The 18,678-nt window shown below is 35.6% G+C and overlaps 6 protein-coding genes across 11 annotated transcripts; 2 read left to right on the forward strand and 4 right to left on the reverse strand.

The window, feature by feature from the left end:
- Positions 1-85: 85 nt before the first annotated feature.
- LOC111803613 (ammonium transporter 2 member 3) lies at positions 86-2,247 on the reverse strand. The gene is made up of 3 exons (XM_023688109.2): positions 1,272-2,247; positions 869-1,154; positions 86-756 (listed from the first exon to the last, which is right to left on the reverse strand). Exons 1-3 carry the CDS (start codon positions 1,938-1,940, stop codon positions 233-235), a joined length of 1,479 nt encoding a protein of 492 aa, XP_023543877.2. The 5' UTR covers positions 1,941-2,247; the 3' UTR covers positions 86-232.
- Positions 2,248-2,837: 590 nt separating this feature from the next.
- On the reverse strand, positions 2,838-4,682 carry STR16 (sulfurtransferase protein 16). The gene is made up of 6 exons (XM_023688116.2): positions 4,496-4,682; positions 4,287-4,367; positions 4,015-4,199; positions 3,856-3,926; positions 3,731-3,784; positions 2,838-3,154 (listed from the first exon to the last, which is right to left on the reverse strand). Exons 1-6 carry the CDS (start codon positions 4,573-4,575, stop codon positions 3,080-3,082), a joined length of 546 nt encoding a protein of 181 aa, XP_023543884.2. The 5' UTR covers positions 4,576-4,682; the 3' UTR covers positions 2,838-3,079.
- Positions 4,683-6,822: 2,140 nt separating this feature from the next.
- LTO1 (NAD(P)H dehydrogenase (quinone)s) lies at positions 6,823-9,834 on the forward strand. Its single transcript, XM_023688114.2, has 6 exons — positions 6,823-7,251; positions 7,412-7,668; positions 7,775-7,887; positions 8,277-8,424; positions 8,654-8,791; positions 9,519-9,834. Exons 1-6 carry the CDS (start codon positions 6,864-6,866, stop codon positions 9,588-9,590), a joined length of 1,116 nt encoding a protein of 371 aa, XP_023543882.2. The 5' UTR covers positions 6,823-6,863; the 3' UTR covers positions 9,591-9,834.
- Positions 9,835-10,846: 1,012 nt separating this feature from the next.
- LOC111803618 (outer envelope protein) lies at positions 10,847-12,938 on the forward strand. 4 transcript variants are annotated; one of them, XM_087127803.1, is made up of 6 exons: positions 11,123-11,141; positions 11,465-11,545; positions 11,664-11,840; positions 11,928-12,126; positions 12,260-12,309; positions 12,812-12,938. In XM_087127803.1, the coding sequence occupies exons 1-6, from the start codon at positions 11,134-11,136 to the stop codon at positions 12,819-12,821; spliced, it is 525 nt and encodes a 174-aa protein (XP_086983929.1). In that variant the 5' UTR covers positions 11,123-11,133; the 3' UTR covers positions 12,822-12,938. The 4 variants fall into 4 exon arrangements, with proteins under 4 accessions (XP_023543885.1, XP_086983929.1, XP_086983928.1 ...); XM_087127802.1 differs by having other exon boundaries at positions 12,748-12,920; XM_023688117.2 differs by lacking the exons at positions 11,123-11,141; positions 12,812-12,938 and adding an exon at positions 10,847-11,004 and having other exon boundaries at positions 12,260-12,678.
- On the reverse strand, positions 12,430-16,637 carry LOC111803620 (putative F-box protein At1g65770). Of its 2 annotated transcripts, XM_087127800.1 has the most exons (3): positions 16,554-16,637; positions 14,186-15,380; positions 12,430-12,568 (listed from the first exon to the last, which is right to left on the reverse strand). In XM_087127800.1, exons 1-2 carry the CDS (start codon positions 16,610-16,612, stop codon positions 14,219-14,221), a joined length of 1,221 nt encoding a protein of 406 aa, XP_086983926.1. In that variant the 5' UTR covers positions 16,613-16,637; the 3' UTR covers positions 12,430-12,568; positions 14,186-14,218. The 2 variants fall into 2 exon arrangements, with proteins under 2 accessions (XP_086983926.1, XP_086983925.1); XM_087127799.1 differs by lacking the exon at positions 12,430-12,568 and having other exon boundaries at positions 14,016-15,380.
- Positions 16,189-17,986, reverse strand: LOC111803621 (putative F-box protein At1g65770). Of its 2 annotated transcripts, XM_087127798.1 has the most exons (3): positions 16,724-17,986; positions 16,554-16,643; positions 16,189-16,325 (listed from the first exon to the last, which is right to left on the reverse strand). In XM_087127798.1, exons 1-2 carry the CDS (start codon positions 17,924-17,926, stop codon positions 16,602-16,604), a joined length of 1,245 nt encoding a protein of 414 aa, XP_086983924.1. In that variant the 5' UTR covers positions 17,927-17,986; the 3' UTR covers positions 16,189-16,325; positions 16,554-16,601. The 2 variants fall into 2 exon arrangements, with proteins under 2 accessions (XP_086983924.1, XP_023543888.1); XM_023688120.2 differs by having other exon boundaries at positions 16,189-16,643.
- Positions 17,987-18,678: the final 692 nt, after the last annotated feature.

Genomic DNA, 18,678 nt, shown 5'->3' on the forward strand with positions numbered 1-18,678 from the left:
TGAAGAGGAGGTACAAACTAGATTATTGAAGTGGGGAATGTGTTTGAAAATTTCTCTGATTATAGCTAGGTGGAAATTATTCGTCTTTGGCTGCTGTAACTGTCATTAAACGAATAATGAATACAGCTATTCTTTTCCTGTTGATAAGCTATATTTACAGGAATGCCGCTGGAAGACCCCTGAGCTGGAGTGACTACAGCAGCAGCGAGAATTACTGCAAAATCTGGTTCTCCTAATCCCACCTGCATAATGATGGGAACCTAGGGGTGTGTGGAAGACGAAATGAAGATGGCATCTTCTCTCCGTCGCCCCACAATGCATAGGGTTCTTCTCCATGAGCAGCGTCGTCGCCTATTTCCAGGTCCTCTTCTTTCATTCTTAAGTTAACAATATGGCTAATCAGGTAACAGATAATGCTGGTAAAGATGGCATTCCAGAGGGTAATAAACACTGCTCCAGCGAACTGGATGCCAATTTGTTTGATGCCATCTTTGAGCTTTCTACTAGAGATGGCATACAGTAAGCCTGGACCGTATAGTGAATCTGGATACATCATTCTCAAAAGACTGGGTTTAGCAAAGAAACCTGTGAGGAGTCCTCCCATGGAGCCAGCCACAGCATGTGTGTGGAAGACACCCAGAGTATCGTCGACACACTGAAGGAATGCCAGCTTCCTGTGCAGCACCATCATGGTGTACCATGGAACCAAACCAGCAAGCACGCCCATCACCACAGCTGCGACCGAGTCCACAAGCCCTATTGTTCATGTAAACCATATACCCTGCTTCTAATTGGATTCTTCAGGTAAGGTAAAATTAGCAGTTATGTCTTTCTTTCTTTCTGTTCTAGGATGGGTGAAAGGACTAACCTGCACCAGGAGTGATACAGACAAGGCCAGTGATGATCCCTTGAACTGCACCAATCACAGAGCTTTTCTTGTATACTATGATGTCCATTGAAACCCAGATCAACAGACTTGTTGCTGTGCAAATATGCGTGTTCAAAATGGCTAGCGACGTAATCCGACCCGCTGCAAATGGAGCTCCTCCATTGAATCCAGTCCAGCCCAGCCAAAGAAACCCTGCCCCGAATACCATGTGCAGTATGTTGTTTGGTGGGAAGCTCTGCCTGTCGCGGGAGTGTCGTGGCCCGACCTGTGGGCACGGTCACCAGATCAGAAACCATCATCACTACAACTTGATACCAAAGCATACAGAGAAGGAAGATCACAGCAAAGAGAAGGTAATAACTTGTTTTTGTAGATCATTTACCCAGTAAGCGGCAGTGAAACCAGCCACCCCAGAAGAAAGATGAATGACATAGCCGCCGGCGTAATCAATGAGGTACTTCTGAATAAACCCATTCCCCCATATACAGAATGCCCCAACAGTGTAACAAACAGTTAGCCACATTGGAACAAAAAGCATCCATGCACCAAAATTCATCCTTCCCAGCAAGGACCCGGCGAGCAACACGACAGTAATGGCGGCGAAAGCGAACTGGAAAAACACGTAGTCAGCCATTGGAAAACAGCCTTGTGGAGAATGTGAAAGAAGGTACCCTTCAGACAGCGCTGCGCCAGGCACACCAATGAGCCAGAACAATCGGTCACCGAATGCCATACGATGTGCCCACAACACCCAACAGACGAGCACAGAAGCGAAGCCATAGAGTGCCATGAAAGCGGAGTTGACAGCCCATTTTTTTTTCACCATGCTGCCATAGAGGATGACCAGCCCCGGAACAGTTTGGAGGCCGACCATGGTGGCTGCCGTGAGCTGCCATGCATTGTCGGCCTTGTTGTTCCAGTAGGGAATTGATTGTTCTGCAGCAGCAAGCCCCGGGCGCAAGCCATGGTCTTGAAGCATACAGGAGGAACTCATAGGAGAGAGGGAATTGGGACTGTATTTTCGTCCGAAGCTGCGGTGGGAATATAACATAAATAAGATTCAGTTTTTGGCAGTTGGCTTGGGAATGTTCCATTGGTATAATCTCCCTGTTCTTGGCTTCTCTTGTCCTGGTATCCCTAAAATGCCCCACAGGAAGAAGAAAAATACTTTAATAGGTGTCATCAATATTCTTTAATTATTGAAGATGTTGAGAAAAATTGTAAAAATGTCGGAGGATCAACCACGATGACGAAGGAGAAGAAAGGAGCACGACCTAGTTTTCTTTTTTTTTTTTTTTTTTTTTTTGAAATTTTAAGAGTAGAGGTGAAATTAGTTGATTAAGATCTCGATAACGAGGTAAAGCCAAGATGGGAGAACACTTAGACAACTTATTTGAGTACGGAAAAGTCGGTTGGTAGGAATTTCTGAAGATGTATTATAGTTTTTCAAGGAGGTAGAGCGAAACAATCGCAGAGACGGGACATAATTCAATTAATTAATTTTTTTCTTTTTTTATACATAGTACACTAAAATATTAATAAATGTTAGAATATCAAATTCTAATTATACTATAAAGTTCAAAATATTCCTTCCAATAGTTAAAATTGAAATCAATATCAATTATTATTTTAAAATTATCTTCCTTAAACTGAAAAGAATTATAAATAAATAAATAAATATATATATATATATATCATTGGTAGTAACGTTCTGATTGGCCATCTCTTTGTTTTCTTCGTACTATTTTATTAATCCTTTTTTAACATTTCTATTATTTTATAAAATCTTCTTTTCTGTGTTCCAAATTTTTGTTTTAATAGTTTTCTTTCTTGCCACATATTTGAATATTATCAATTAATCATTTTATATTATTTTTATATAATTCATCTTTTAAATATTTTATTCACAAAATTAGCTCTTCAATTAATCAATTTCTAACTCACCCAATTAAAAAGAAAAATTAAAATTTACATTTATTAAAATTTACAAACATGATCGATCAACGAGCTCCAACAGTACATTTTATTTACAAATTCTTTACAAACCAGTTGAAAAATGTGATATACGATTTAACCTATAAAAATCGACATTTAATATATCGAAAAATATAGGATATTTTGTGGAGATTATATTAAATAAAATTGTGGTGGCTGTACAAAATTAGGAGAAGACGAGGTCCACAAAAATGTTTACAATTCCATGGGCAGTCCATTGCGGGACCAAGCTTCATATCCACCCGCTATGTCGGTCACGTTCTCGTACCCCTACACGTAATTCATTTCAATTAAATCACTTAAATTTCCACTTTAGAAACTTTCAATGAGTCATTCACCTATTCGTCACATTTTAAGATCACGAACCATTAATTTCAAAATTGAAAATTTAATGTCACATGAATTTTTATAAATCTATTAGACACGACTAAATTTATAATTAAATATTTTGTATAAACTATATTTTGTCGTGTTTCAAACCATTTGTAACTCAAATTCCTTCAAAATATTTTAGTCCCGTATTTTTTTTTATTTCATTCAAATATTTAATTTAAATTCCTAAAATAAAAATAATATATATTATTTCTTTTTATAATAAAAATTAATCTCTTATTAATATTCCCTTTGTTATTCACCTAATGCTTATTATATAATCATTTTAAATTAAAAGTATATAGAGTAAATTTAAATTTTATTAAAAAAATATCAAAATTAAAATGAAAAATAATATATTTATTTTAATCCAACATTTTTAAAATATATAATTCTTTTTTTTTTTTTAATTTGAATAATTTTTCTTTTTTAGAAAGAAAAATAAAAATAGAAAATAGAAAGCAAAATGCTTACGGAAGCAAGAAGATCAGCGGCAGCCATTAGAGAGCGCTTCCCACTTAGGCATCCCTATCCAATAATACAAATCCATTAAAATAAAAATAAATAAATAAATAAATTAATTAATTAATTAAACTTACCACAAGAATTTCATCCTCTTTTCTGAAATAAACCGCCACTTCAGCTAAGAAATGTGGGTTCCTCGTCATTCCTACAAAATTCACATTAAAAAAAAAATTAATTTAATTTTTAAAAATTGAAAAAATTATATAAAACCCATTTAAAATTTTATTAAATACCTGATCCTACCCTGTACATATAGGGGATGTTAATGGCGCCAGGGGCATGCCCAGCGCTGAACTCTTCAGGGGTTCTTACGTCTAAGTATCGCTGTCCGGCTTGAAGTAGCTCGAGAGCTACACGCACCGGCACCGACGTCGGAACCGCTGTTGCTTCCATCTCTTCTCTTAGAACAGCGTTCCGACTATATTGAATTTATCGAAATTTAATATGTATTCTCGACTAAAAGTTTAGGGTATAAGTTGAATTCTTAAGAGTCGCTTTTATTTACCTGGTGCTCCAATTTTTATGGCTGATGGTAGTGTCTCTCCGGCGGCGTTGTAGTGAACCCGTGATTGGTAACAACCTCCCTCTAGTAATAAAACCGTTGGTTTATTGAATTGGATAATTTTAAGAGATACCCATTAAAAATTAAGTCGAATATAGCTCAACTGACTAGAGAATTATGCATTTGCTTTGAACGAGATAAGTTGAAGATACCTTGAAGTGAGATTGGTGTTGTTGGGACGGAGAAGATAGGTGGACGACACGATGGAAGACGAGGAGGAGGCGAGCGACATGGTCGGGTCGAGCGATCGATCGTAGTAGTAGTAGTAGTAGAAGAAGAAGATTGTAGTTTTGAGAGGATGGGATGGAGAAGAAGGGAAGGAGATATATAATGGAATTAGGGGATGGGAGTGATGGGAATGCCACGCCATTTTATGAAGAGCTTTGTTTGGATCTTCACGTAACCAAATTGAGTGGATAAGTTTGAAAGGTAGTCAACCTCAGCCATGACCATTCATCCATATGAACATCACTTACAACTTTACTTTCTTTACTTTCTCCAACGACTTTTCTACCGTTGTTGTTTGTGATTTTCACGCTCGAGAATTTATATTTCACGTCGAGATCGAAATTCGTTACAAGACAGCTCAACCGAGTATCTATCCACAGTGGATAAGTTGCATACTAGATCATATTCGTAGCTTTAGATTAAGATTCCTTATAACTCGTACTATGTTGATTAAAAAACCAGCTCAACTGAGTATCTACACTGAGACCCAAAGGGGTGAATTGTGAGATTTTACATTAGTTGGAAAGGGTAACGAAATATTCTTTACAAAGGTGTGAAAATCTATCATTAGCAAACATGTTTTAAAAACTTTGAGAGAATCTCAAGAGGGAAAGTTGGAAGAGGACAATATCCTAGTTAGTGAGCTTGAGCTATTACATATGGTATTTGAGCAAGAGACGGGGCATTGTGCCAGTGAGGATGTTAGGCCTCGAAGGGGGGTGAATTGTGAGATTCCACATCAATTAGAGGGATACGAGTATCTGCGAGGACATTAAGCCATGAAAGGGGTGGATTGTGAGATCCCGTCTCGATTGAAGAGAAGAACAAAACATTTTTTTAAAACCCACGAAAAAAACTCACTTATATAGATCAATATTTGTTAGTTGTGAGCTTGGATCAGATGTCCAACAATAATTTAGATTAGTTCTGGCACACATATCAAAGCCTTTGGTGGCTCCTATCCTCTACACGTGGCTGGCGCAGCCATACCCACTCGTCACCCATCTAGATATTTCTCTCAACCTTCCAATTATTTAACTTTTTTTTTCTTTTTTATTTTTTATTTTTATATAAATATAAAAAATATAATATGGCCAATAATTATTTTGAAAGATTTTATTTTTTTATTGTATTTTTTAGAAAGGAAAAAAAAAATTAAAATCAATTTTGGACATGATTTGAAAGCACCTCGCCCATATTAATTCTTATCAACATTTTATTTGAAATTTTGAATAATTGTAATAACATGGTGACGTGGACATATATTAAATTTTGTAAGATGTTGATGTATTGAATTAATTAATATTATAAATGAAATAAAAATGATGATGAAGATCATTAAACTCAAAAATTAAAATGAGGTTAAATAATAAAAAAATATTCCCTACTTTTATACTCTCTCTTTTTTTTTTTTTTTTTTCAAAATTTTCGTTTTAAATTTTAAATATTTTATCGTTTAAAAGGTTTATAAATATTAAAGATAATATTGTAATTTTGAAACAAAATATAAATATTATATTTTATAGGATTATTTAAAAAAAATTATAAAGAAATGATGTTTTATTCTCCGTCCTTGCAAAATTCTCCATTTATTTATTTATTTATGCAGATTCCTAAATTTTCAGGAATGGGATTCCACGAATAATTTTTCTATTTATTATTCTTTAAATAAAATAGTTATTTTAAAGTTTTGATTTTTAATATTTTTTTTTATTAAAAAGTCTTAATAATCCTCTCTACTAATATAATTTTTAAAAATTAAAATTTTAATATTACAATTATTCTTTAACAATTAAAAATATATAATATAATCTTTAATTTAAATATTAGAGTGAGAATTTAAAAATTAACTAATTTAATTTAAAAATTACATTTAAAGTCTAATATATATAAATATATATATATATATATATATTTGTTTCCACAGCTATTTTAAACAATTTTATTAATTAAATGATGTTGGTTCTTTTATTATTATCAAATTAAATTATTAAAATAATTTAACTAATTAAAATTTACTTTTATTTCATATATCATTCTTAAATAAATTAATTTAATAAAATTATATATAAAAAATTATTTATAAATTAAAGAATTATTTTATACGAAAACTAAATGAAAAAAAAAGAAAAAAAAAAGAGAAAAATAAAAAATAACAAAAGAAAAATAAAAGGCAATATGATTATTGGGCCATTAGGCCCAATGGGCCTCAATTTCTGCATTTTCATCGTCCCTGAAAGCTCGTCTTCGTCTCTCTTTCATTTCCCGGTTGCGTACAATCGGGAGGAGGAAATGGCGTGCTCCGCCACTCTACCCTGTCTTCCATGCTCGTTTCCGAGACCTTGTACTCGCCAGAATGTTTCTCTTTTTCATCAAAGACATGATTCTTTCAAGCACCAAAGAGATTTGATTCGGAGACGGCTCGTGGTGCCTGTATTTTGCTTGTCCAATGGAACTAATCAGGATACTGAGCCGGAAGCTGAGTCAACGTCCTCAGCGTCTTCTTCTCCATCAATTTTGAGTAATTTGACGGATAATTTATGTGCTGCTTTGGGCGGGATTGGATTCGTTGAAACTGCGTATTTGAGTTACGTCAAGCTCACTGATTCAGCTGCCTTTTGCCCAATTGGTGGTGGAAGCTGCGACAACGTTCTTAACAGTGATTATGCTGCTGTTTTTGGTATCTTTTTGCAATCTGTTAATCTAATTCATCGTTTTACTTGACTAACAAATCTCCTTTTATGTTGGTCAATGCGTTTATTCTCATGTCTCCCCCTCCATTTTTTCTTGGAAATTTTGTGTATATTGCCTGTTAATAACTATGCTTTTGCAATTACAAGGTGTACCACTGCCATTGATTGGAATGGTGGCGTATGGCTTAGTAGGAGCAATTAGTTTGCAGTTGGCAGCAAAGAAATTGCCTTTTGGTATTGATGAATCTGATGGTCGTTTAGTAATGCTTGGCGCTACTACCTCTATGGCTACTGCCAGTGCATACTTTCTATACATTCTGAACACCAAATTTTCAGGAGTGTCATGCTCATATTGCCTAGTATCCGCTCTGTTGTCATTCAGCTTGTTCTTTGCCGTTCTGAAGGTCTTTTACTTTTATTAATGTTTGCTTTGCATTTTGGGTATCTTTTTTGATGGAAGATTATTGTTGATTCATACATTTCTGAACTTTTCTTGCGGTGATGGCTTAGGATTTTGGATTGCAAGAGTCTATGAGACGATTGGGCTCTCAGATATTTATCGCTAGCGTGGTTTTTATCACCCTTTCTACCTCATATAATGGTTCCCTACCTAGTTCTCAAAGGTGTGTGTTACAAAAGATCCTGAAATAGCTATCATTGGTTCATGTGTTCTTTAACAATTGAGCGTTTGACTTTTGATGTCTATACTTTTCAATTGCTGCGTGGAAGAGAAAAGTATGCATCCTTGTTTTTGATTCCTTGTCATCATGGACCTTAGAATGCTAATTCTTTTGATCTTGGTTATTTAGGAGCTATCATGATATTTGGTGTTGCTGAAGTTGTAAATCATTTCAATATTGTTTTGGAACATGAGATCCATTTTTGGTTGATATATATATATATATTCAAATCTCAGATTTTCTTATTATTATTTTGTAATAGATATATGACTTCATTTTGGTTTCCTTTCTTATAATTTATGTGAAGTCTTTTTGTTTGTTTTACTTTACAGTGCTGCTGAACTTGACCTTCCATACTTCGAAACCGAGTTAACCAATTCATCGAACGCTCTGTCCATTTCCCTTGCGAGGCATCTGCATTCTATTGGGGCCAAAATGTATGGAGCTTTTTGGTGTTCACATTGTGTAGAACAGAAAGAGGTACTTTCTCCATTTGTAAAATGGTAATGACTTGACTGAGTAATGCGATAAAATAATCTTGTGGCGGTGGCACTTATCTGAGCCTTCACGGCCACACTTTCAAACTATAGATAGACTTTTGACATTACATGTGATCATCACTATTGCTCATTTTTACCGTTGGGCTCATGAATTTGCTTGCAAGTAAGACAATGACTATCAATTATATGCTATCTTGCTGTCGACACAGATGTTTGGACGTGAGGCAGCAAAACTATTAGACTATGTAGAATGTTTCCCCAATGGGTATCATAAAGGCACTAAGATAGAGAAAGCTTGTTCAGAAGTTGGAATTGAAGGCTTCCCGACATGGGTGATTAACGGGCAGGTAAAAAAGCATAAGTTAAGGGGCATTTTGTTTACATTCCTGTGCAATCTTTATAATTAGCAATGTTCCATTGCATGCCTATGGATACTATTCCAGGACACTTAAGAATGCTATGGTCGTGTCACTATTTTTCTTATTGTACTTGCTAGACTCGATTCACACATATATATTGACGGGCAAGCCCACCGCTAGCAAATATTGTCCTCTTTGGGTTTTTTTTTCTAGGCTTCCCATCAAGGTTTTAAAGCACGTCTGGTAGGGAGAAGTTTTCACACCCTTATAAAGAATGTTTTGTTCCCCTCTCCAACCGAGGTGGGATCTCATATATATTGAAAGAGATAGGTAGTTTTGGAGAGAATTTAGTAAGAGAGAGATATGTGTGAGATTCTTGAAAACGCTCGAGAGTGTAAAAGTATCCCTAGAGAGAATTTAGTAAGAGAGAGATGAGTGAGATTCTTGAAAGCGCTCGTGAATGTAAAAGTATCCCCGTGAAAAGAATATCCCTAAGATCTGTGTTTTGGTACCCATTGCATGGTGGATCATAGAGAACTAGAAACAAGGTGCTTAGAGTAGCAGCAACCATTCACCTCCCTAAACATTTCTCTGGATCTTCTTTTCTGGTGTAAAAGTTTCATGAACTGTCTGAGCTAGAGCTACATGCTCCCTTTTCTTCCTTGTTAGGATGTTTTTACTTCTAATTGTACCATCAAATTCTGGTTTCCTGCAGGTTTTGAGTGGGGAGAAAGATCTGTCAGAGCTCGCAGAAATTTCAGGATTTAAGCCTGATGGGATAAGTTAGAACATACTTTCACATTTTCATCTGTTTATATCAGTTCAATAGCCATTTATAGATTGTAGATATCTATCTCATAACTTCATGACATGATTATTATACCCAGCAAAGTTGCTTCTCTTGCAGTATAAATTAAGCCACTCCGATCACTTATGAAGGAAATAGGTAATCAGAGGTTTGCTATTGCTCTTCTTCATGTAGATACTTACAGGCTATAGTAATGGAAATATGACCAGTTTCAATGTGAGCATCTTTTTTGGTCTCTCCTATGATTAACATTTTAGTCCCTCAATTATTTCATTTGCTACGGGACAAAGGGTCATGATCCTGCGAGGGTGAGCTAACTCGAAAAATCCGTCCTCAGTTCGGATTGTAGGCTGCAACTCGCTTGCATGAAGCCAAAATCACTAGTAATCGCCGATCAGCCATACGGCGGTGAATTCATTCTTTCAACTTTTTTGATTTTTAGTAATTTAGTCCTTAAATTTTATAGTTAACTATTTAGTTTATTTCAAAATTCTTAATCATCTAGTCTCCATCAAACATGTTCATTGACTAAGTCGTCGCATGATAAAATTGATGCTTAATTTTGATGTAATTTTTCATAGTAGGGATTAAATTAAATTGTTGTAATTTTTTTTTTCTTTTTTTTTGTCGTGAATTTTTAATGACGTATTTTACGGTTTTTCTATTATTGAGATCTTATATTATGAAAGTAACTATGTAAAGTGGAGTTTTGTAGCTTTGTAAGCGGTTGCTAAGTTTATCGTTATTTTCTTTTCTAAAGAAATTCTAAAATATGAAAAATAAAAAATTTAGGACTTTATTGAAAACTAGTTGGACTTTACAAGTAGATCTATTACAATGAGACTATTATTAACGTTTCAAAATTTTCATGATGAACATATATATTCAAAATTACTCTCAGCATACAATGTTGGTTATAAATATAGATTCCCTTAATATAAAATGATTGGTTTGAATTAGTAGCCTCCGAGTATGGGCTGCTTTGGTACATCTTTTTCTTTGTTGACATTATATTTTCCGACCCAACTATTAATTTTGCCGTTCATAAATCTGTATTAAAAAAACGTATCGAGAAAATTGAAAATTCAATAATTTTTTGGACAATAATCTATTCGTAAAATATGAATATTTCAGTTAGACATATTAAATTATATCACTATTATATTATTAAAATATGGAAAACATTTATAACCCTAATATTTATGATGACAATAAATAATTTTATTAAGTATATTATAATAATTTATCAAAGGAATAAATAATTGTTTTTCTTTGTTTTAAGAAACTATTTTATTTATTCGCTACCCAATTTTCTCGCGCTCTATCTTTTGTGCTAGCGATTCAGAGAACCGCGGTAGCGCAGAAGTGGTGAAGCTGAAGTAGTTTCAATCCAGTATGTATCTTCTTCCGCTTGCTTCGTTTCTAATCTCTTATGTCGAATCCGCAACTTCTGTTCTTACAAATTTCTTGTTCGATTTTTGGATTTTGATTGCTTCTGCTTCGGAAGTCTCAATCGACGCGCATGAAATTGTCGGTTCTTATGAGATTTAGTACTATTTATTCATCTATTAGATTCGAATTCTTTAGCAGTTTGTATCAAATTTCTTCTACGAAAATGGATCGAGACGAGATATCATTCCGAGGTTTTGGATTTAATTGGATCATGGATCGTATTTTCCTGTGTTCTTATGAAAACTCTTTGGTAGTGAAAGGAACTAAAATCCTGAATCGTTTTTATTTATAAATTTTTTTGGAGCTAGCCTGTTTATGAGTCTATCTGATAAAATTCGTGCAAACGCTGAAGAATTTTGAACCATCTGCTCCGTATTAGTGATAAGACATTTTGTTTGAAGGATATTGCTGTTGTTGATAAAGATGGTCTTCCTGTGTTGGTCTCGTCCATCTCCTCAGGAGCAGAAGACGTGCATTGACAGGCAAGAACGATAGGATTGTAACCCCCACCCCTAGCCAGAAAAAAGAAAAAGAAAACTCTCATAGAGATATGCTCGTCTCCTTTTTCTAAGTGGAATGTTACTTGATGTTCATCATTAGGTCTGGTTCCTTCAACTATAGCAGCAAGTTTAGAGGAGCTACTGCTAATCCCAGCTCTTGCCTGCAAGAAGATAAGGGGCTCTCACAAGAAGGTTTTCTTCTCAACCATGCTCGTATTTTGGTGGGTTCTGGTGTTGAAACTTATGAAAAGGGGAAGAAAGCTCTTCAGAACTGGAGGTTTTCTGGCTATATATACCTTTTGGTTGAACAGTAACGTATTTGATGAGAATTCTTGGTCTATTTAACCCAGTGCAAATTTTGCAGGCATTTTGGGTTGAATTGGGCATTTGTTGATTCCTCAACGCCAGTTCATCCGGGAGTGAAGTTTTGTGTCTGTGCCAAGGAGTTCCTCCCATGGGTGGTGATGCCTCTTCAAATTGTATATGTAAATGAGAACAGGGGTACCAATATGGCTAGGACATGTTTCAGTTTTGGCAGTGGTACCCTTCAAGGCCATCTTCTGGTTCGTCCATCATTAATTTGTTTTTTCCAGGCTAATTTTCGTTTGTTCTTCTCTAATTTATATTATTGGGTTTCCCTATACTTGTATTAATGTACTTGATAGTTAATATGATCTTGAATTCTCACCATTCCAGGCGGGCGAAGAACGGTTTTCGATCGAGATGGACTCGAACAGCCAGGTGTGGTATGAAATTCTTTCCTTCTCAAAGCCTGCCCACATATTATCATTCCTTAGTTATCCTTATGTAATTCTTCGGCAAAAGTATTTTGCTTATCAATCTACAAATGCAGTTAAGAAATATTTGACTGCCAAGCATTCCTAACTCCTGGTGTGCTTGTGTGTATGTTCTTTAGTCATCCTTGTGTGTATGCAGTTAAGAATGCTTCTTCCTGCTGTTCAATCCTCCTATAGTGTAGCATTCAGTCCTTAGATCATAGTCTTTCTGTTAAGAAAAATGGCATCATCAGGACATTGGAATAGCTCAACTATACAAATGAACTCTGTCATGATCATTGATGTTTCATAAATTTGAGAACATCTTTTCACTGGCTACTTCTAACCAGTTGCCAACTTCCATTAAAAGTGCAATCCCTAGAGCTTTTTTTTTTTTTTTTTTCACAGCCCCATCAAAATTGAGATCTAGGATGATCACTTTTGGCTGCCGATGGGTGAAATTCCTATGCAGCACAAGCTAGAAAGGAGACTTTCTGAAACTAGGGCCGCTTGGTAATACTACCATTTCTCAATTTTTTTTTTTCTTTTTGTTTTTGTTTGAGAAACAAATTATCCCTAAAAATGGAGAAAATTTTTAAAATCTTTTTCTCACTTCCTTTTATTCCTTTTCCATCTAAATCTCTCTTTTTTTTTTTTTTTTTTTTTTTTTTTTTTTTTTTGCCCTTCAAATTTGGTTTTCTTTAAAACAAGTTATAAATTTTCAAATTTTATTTTTGGTTAAATTATGAGAGTAGTTATGAGCTTTGCCACACACACACATATATGTATATATATATGTATATGTACACATATATGTACATATTTGTGTGTGTATATATATATATATGTACATATATTGGCATTTTAGACATTTCAGAAAATGCTTTGAATAGAAATTAAGACCGTATTGTTCTAGACGCTTTTGGTTTCTTCGTTATCTATTTTTTTGGAATATTTTCAATTTCCCAACCAGTTTTGAGAATTAATTTTTTTTTTTTTTTGTTTTTATTTTTTATTTTTCAATATACCTACTTCCACAGACCCATTCAAACTTCTAGCATGTTTTACGAATATATATATATTTATATCAACTTGACTCAAGAATTTTCAATTTTTTGAAACATAAATTTTTCAATTTCATCATATGAGACTTTGAACTTAAAGAAATGTTACAATTTTAACTCATGTTCAATTATTGTTAATCAACTCACTCATTTTATTTGAAAATAATGTAAAAATCTTTCTAAACTCATTAATTTCAGTACAATGAAGTGCTGTAGAAAAATACCTTTACGTCAAAATTCATAAACTTCAAAAAAAAAAAATGCTAATTTTCTCTAGTGTTTATTAATTTCTTTTTGTTTTACTATGGTTTATAATTTATTGAAATCTTAAGTTGATTCTTTTAATGATATTGGAAGTGGTAACTCAAATTAAGGGTTAAAATTGCAAGGGATTTAAAGGTTTTAGTAATTGAAGTCTCTTATTATTTTTAATGTAAAGCGCAGATTTAAAATTACATTCTCCTTTTCTTTTGATATCAAACAAGAGTTCATTTGAGATCCCTGTAAATCAAATCAGTAGCACTCAAAGATATACCGAAGAGAAAATATCAAAAACCTATCCAATGCAGACCTTAACGAGCATGAATTTTGGATTTATGCAATAATAGAGACTTGCAGAACATGAACATCAAATTGTTGAAACTTCCAAACAAAAACGAGCATGAATTTTGAGATTGAATGTTGAACACAACCAAATTGTAAATTTCAAAATCAAAATGGATTCTCCCCTAAACCCTAATAAGAACAAGAAGAAGAAGAAGAAGAAGTAGCGAGGGACAAACCTAATGAGTTCTTGGATGGATGATTTGCAGAATTCAGAATCCTTTCTTCATCATCATTGATCTTCGAGCATAATATATGCAATTCCCTTGAATTCCTTCCAAATCTGTTGCCGGAACAGAGAAACTGCTCTCCCTCTTCCTCAAGAACAACGCTTCATTCCCTAAATTCTCCACCTCCTCCAATCTTCTTCTTAGGTAGTCATCATCCAAATCCACTTTATACACTTTGATTTCAACCTCTTCCTCTTCTTCTTCTTCTTCCTCTGCTTCTTCATCTTCATCTTCATCTTCTTCTTCTTCTTCCTCACTCTCACTCCCACTCTCGCTCTCACTGGAACCAGTCTCAGTGTCACTCACATCATCGAATCGATCCACCACGTAAACCTCGCCGCCGCACTCCACCATATGTTTCTGTTTACCTGAGCTACACAATGGAGGAGAAATCAGCACCAATTTCATCGACGATAAATCGATCGAGAAAACTATTCCTTTTCTATCAACTGCATAGAACTGTCCCCTGCACGCAATCACATCCCCGCGGTCAAAATTATGTTCCTCAATCAGCGTCCATTTCTCATCTCCAAGTTTAGCGAAACCTAATTTTCCGTTTTTGTACATCGCTAAAACGGTGCAGTTCTTCGCGTCGATCCAGGGAGAATCGGGGAACATTACGACCTTGCTAATTTCAGGAACACAAACGCCGTCGGTGTTTACAAGCACATACGATTTAGCCAATTCGTGAATTCGAAATTCCAGTAAGTTCACTTCCTTCCGAAAGGTTTCGAAGGTTAATCGAAGATTAGACAGGTTAGCAGGAGCTAGAAATCGGAATTTACCTTTCTGTGTAGTCTCCACCACGGCAAACCATCCCTTCGCCGCCGCAGATGAAGAAACCGCGTTAGTTTGATGGAAATCGAGGGGACTGAGGCGATAGATTATCTTTCGTGTGAGTATACTGTATCTGATTGGATAATCAGCGTCGTCATTGCAAGGAGAAGGAACGTGGAGAGGTAGAGCAGGAGAAACGTCGTTGAACGGAGGAAACGAAGCACGCAGTGATCGGCAGACGCCGCGACATCTGAGGACATCGATATAGGTATCAAGGTATTTTCCGATGACCGTCCAAAGTTCAGGAGGGAGATCGGACCACCGTACACAGCTGTCGCCCATCGGACGAGAAGAATCTGCTCCGCCGCTTTGAGAATGATGCGGGGAACAACCACCGAGTCAAAAAAAAAAAAAAAAAAAAATCGCCGTAAATCGGTAAATATATACTATTTTTGGGCGTTTAGTTGGAGTTTTAAAAGGGTGGAAGTGGGTTTAAGCATATATATAGCCCACGTTTAGTGGTATAATTTGGATTATTTACAGTCATTAATGATTTAAGTGAATTTAATTCTATATATATATATATATATATATATATATATATAATACACAAAATATTATGTTTCAAATAATTTTTTTTTTAATTAAAAACAAATGCGCAATCGTTGACTAGGGCTCCATCCCTCGAGAGCATATAACTACTCCGAAAAGTCAAACAGGAGAGCACTCGAACACCCTTCGCTAGGGCTCCATCCCATAAGAGCATATAATTGCTATGAAAAGTCAAATAGGAGAGCACTCGAACACCTTGACTAGGGTTCATCCCTCGAAGTTTGAAAAGTCAAAGGAGAGAACTTGAACACGCATCTTGAGGTGGGCTTACGTTGATAGATACTTTCATTAACTATCCACTTGGCACTTGACTACATGTGAGCACGATAATTGGTACGTAGATGGTGTTTAACAACTCAAGTTCGCTGCTAGCAGATATTGTTCGTTTTGGTCGGTTATGTATCGTTGTCAGTCTCACGATTTTAAAACGTGTCTATTATAGAGAGAGTTTAGCTCTACTCCGACTAGTGTCTCACACTGTTCGGTGACTGACTCTAATGGCAGATATTATTCGTTTTGGTCGGTTATGTATCGTTATTAGTCTCACAATTTTAAGATGTGTCTACAATGGAAAGAGTTTAGCCTTACTCCAACAAGTGTCTCGTATCGTTCGATGACTGACTCTAATACTATCTGTAACACTCCAAGCTCACAGCTAGTAGATATTGTCCACTTTGGCTCACTACGTAGCACCGTCAGCCTTACAATTTTTAAAGCGCTTCTGTTAGGGAGAGCTTCTCACACCATTATAAGAAATTATTCGTTCTCCTCCCAGCCGCTCAAATATATTGTTATAATGCACTACCAGTGGTCAAATTATAAACATGATGAACTTGCAGCAATTAATATGAGTGAATCTCTGCTCCCATTGAAAGATCAGAAACAAGAAGATTGGTATGTTTGCAGAGAAATGGCGAAGAAAGCATACTTGGTTCTGTGATATTTGATGATCCAGACGGCAGTTTCCTTCCAGCTGCTAGTTTTCATGGCGATGTGGAGAGGCAGCAAACAGGATGTCCTACAATAGTTGTGGAAGAAAGCTCAGAAAATATCAATGAAAATTTAAGAAAGTTGAGACAAAATGGAATTGAATTTGACCTTCAGGGGGGGAAGGGATTTGGAGAGCCAAATCGGCGGCGGGCTGAAGATTCCGATGCGTCCAGGATAACACAATATGTTTCCGATTCTTCCTCCTTCAAGATCGAACACACGGCTGAAACTTCTTTTAGAGAACTCGTTGTCGTTAACATCGGTGTAGTAAATGCAATTCTCTTTGCATCCTTCAAATTCCGACGCTTCAAATGATAAACAACAGTCGTTCCCCAATATAATCGATCGATTCCCCAAATTCTTCAGCTCCACCCATGTCCCCCATTCTTGATCCAGCTTATGAGCCTTGAAATCGACTGCTCTTGGAGACGAATCGTTATCCGGCCGTCGAAATGGAATCGCCATTGGATGTGCGTCGTCCATGATATCGGTTGGATGTTGAACCGAACGCTCTTTGTCGAGGAACCGATCGATTACCAGAAGTTCGCCGCCGCACTCTACCAAGTGCTTCTGCTGGCCGAGACCGATCAGAGGAGGAGAAAATTGTACCAATCGCATCGATGAATCGATCCAGAAAACAGTTCCCCATCTATCGACTGCATAGTACTGCCGATTGTAGACAATCACATCGTCGTAGTGGAAACTCTGTTCGTCGATTAGAGTCCATTTCTCGTCTCCAGATCTGGCAAACCCTAACTTCCCGTCCTCAAACACTGCGATTACAGTACAATCTTCAACGTCTGGTCCGATGGATGTAGGGAACACCACGACTTTAGCGATTCCAGGAACACAAGCAGTATCAGTGTATTTGAGCGAATACGATATGGCTAATTCGTCGATTCGAAGATCCAGTAAGTTCAGTTCCTTGTGTTCTTCCGGATTGCATCGGATTAGGCGCTTGGACAGAGGATGAAGAAACCGCATCTTACCGAGCTCCGATTTCTCCATCTTCACCAGTCGGCCGTTCTGGCTAGAGGAAGACGAGTTAGGGCTCTGTTCGTGGATGAGAGGAGCGAGACGATAGAAGGTACTTTGGGAGAGGAAGGCGTCGACGAAGAGACTTGCAGTGTTGATTGGGGAGGGAAATCGGAGACGAATAGGAGGAGATATTTTGGGGACAGGAGGAACAGAGGACCGCCATGATCGGCAAACGCTGCGAAATCGGACGGCATCGATGTAGTTGTGAAGGTGTTTTCCGACTGCCGACCATATCTCCGGCGGGAGTTCCGACCACCGCACTCCGTTGTCCATTTTTAATTCGTGGATGGAACTGGAATTGCATCAATCCTATCCATGGAATTCCCATAAATAGATAAATAAATCAACAAATTCAATGATTGGGATAGTGTAGCCGTCTTTATTTCTTTTAAACACATATTTTTTTTAAAAAATACTTTATTATAATAATTTTTTAATATTTATTTTGATCATTAAATTGCTATCTAAACTTTTTAAATATTAATTATAACCTTTATTTTAATTTCACGTAAGTTAGTATAAATATCTAATTAATTAAAGGCATAATTAAGTATTATTTCATCTTACTTAACTAATTAAGTTATGTTACTTTAAAAAACTCCTTAAATTTTTATTAATTAAATATATATATATATATATATATATATATATATATATATATATATATATATATATATATATATATTATTATTATTATTATTATTATTATTATTTTGCTGTTTGTTAAATTGATTAGAAAACATTATTTCCAACCGAAAAAAATCTAACATTCAATTTTCATTTTTTTTTTATCTCAAATGGAAAATCAAATAAACATAATAGCAGTGAAATGAGAGTGATTTTAACGATTTTAAATTCATTCATGAACATAATTTACTCCGTTTGTGATTGTGAAATATCTAATGCGTCCCCGAGGAACTTCAAAAATCAAGTAGTAATTGATGTTTTTGTAGAATAATCTCCACAATTTGGAGAGAAAATAGTGTTTTTTTCGAGAAGTGGAAGTCACCTGACACAAAGTCTGG

The sequence above is a fragment of the Cucurbita pepo genome, chromosome 10 (assembly GCF_057944985.1).
Source record: "Cucurbita pepo subsp. pepo isolate OVF chromosome 10, ASM5794498v1, whole genome shotgun sequence".
Lineage (NCBI taxonomy): Eukaryota > Viridiplantae > Streptophyta > Magnoliopsida > Cucurbitales > Cucurbitaceae > Cucurbita > Cucurbita pepo.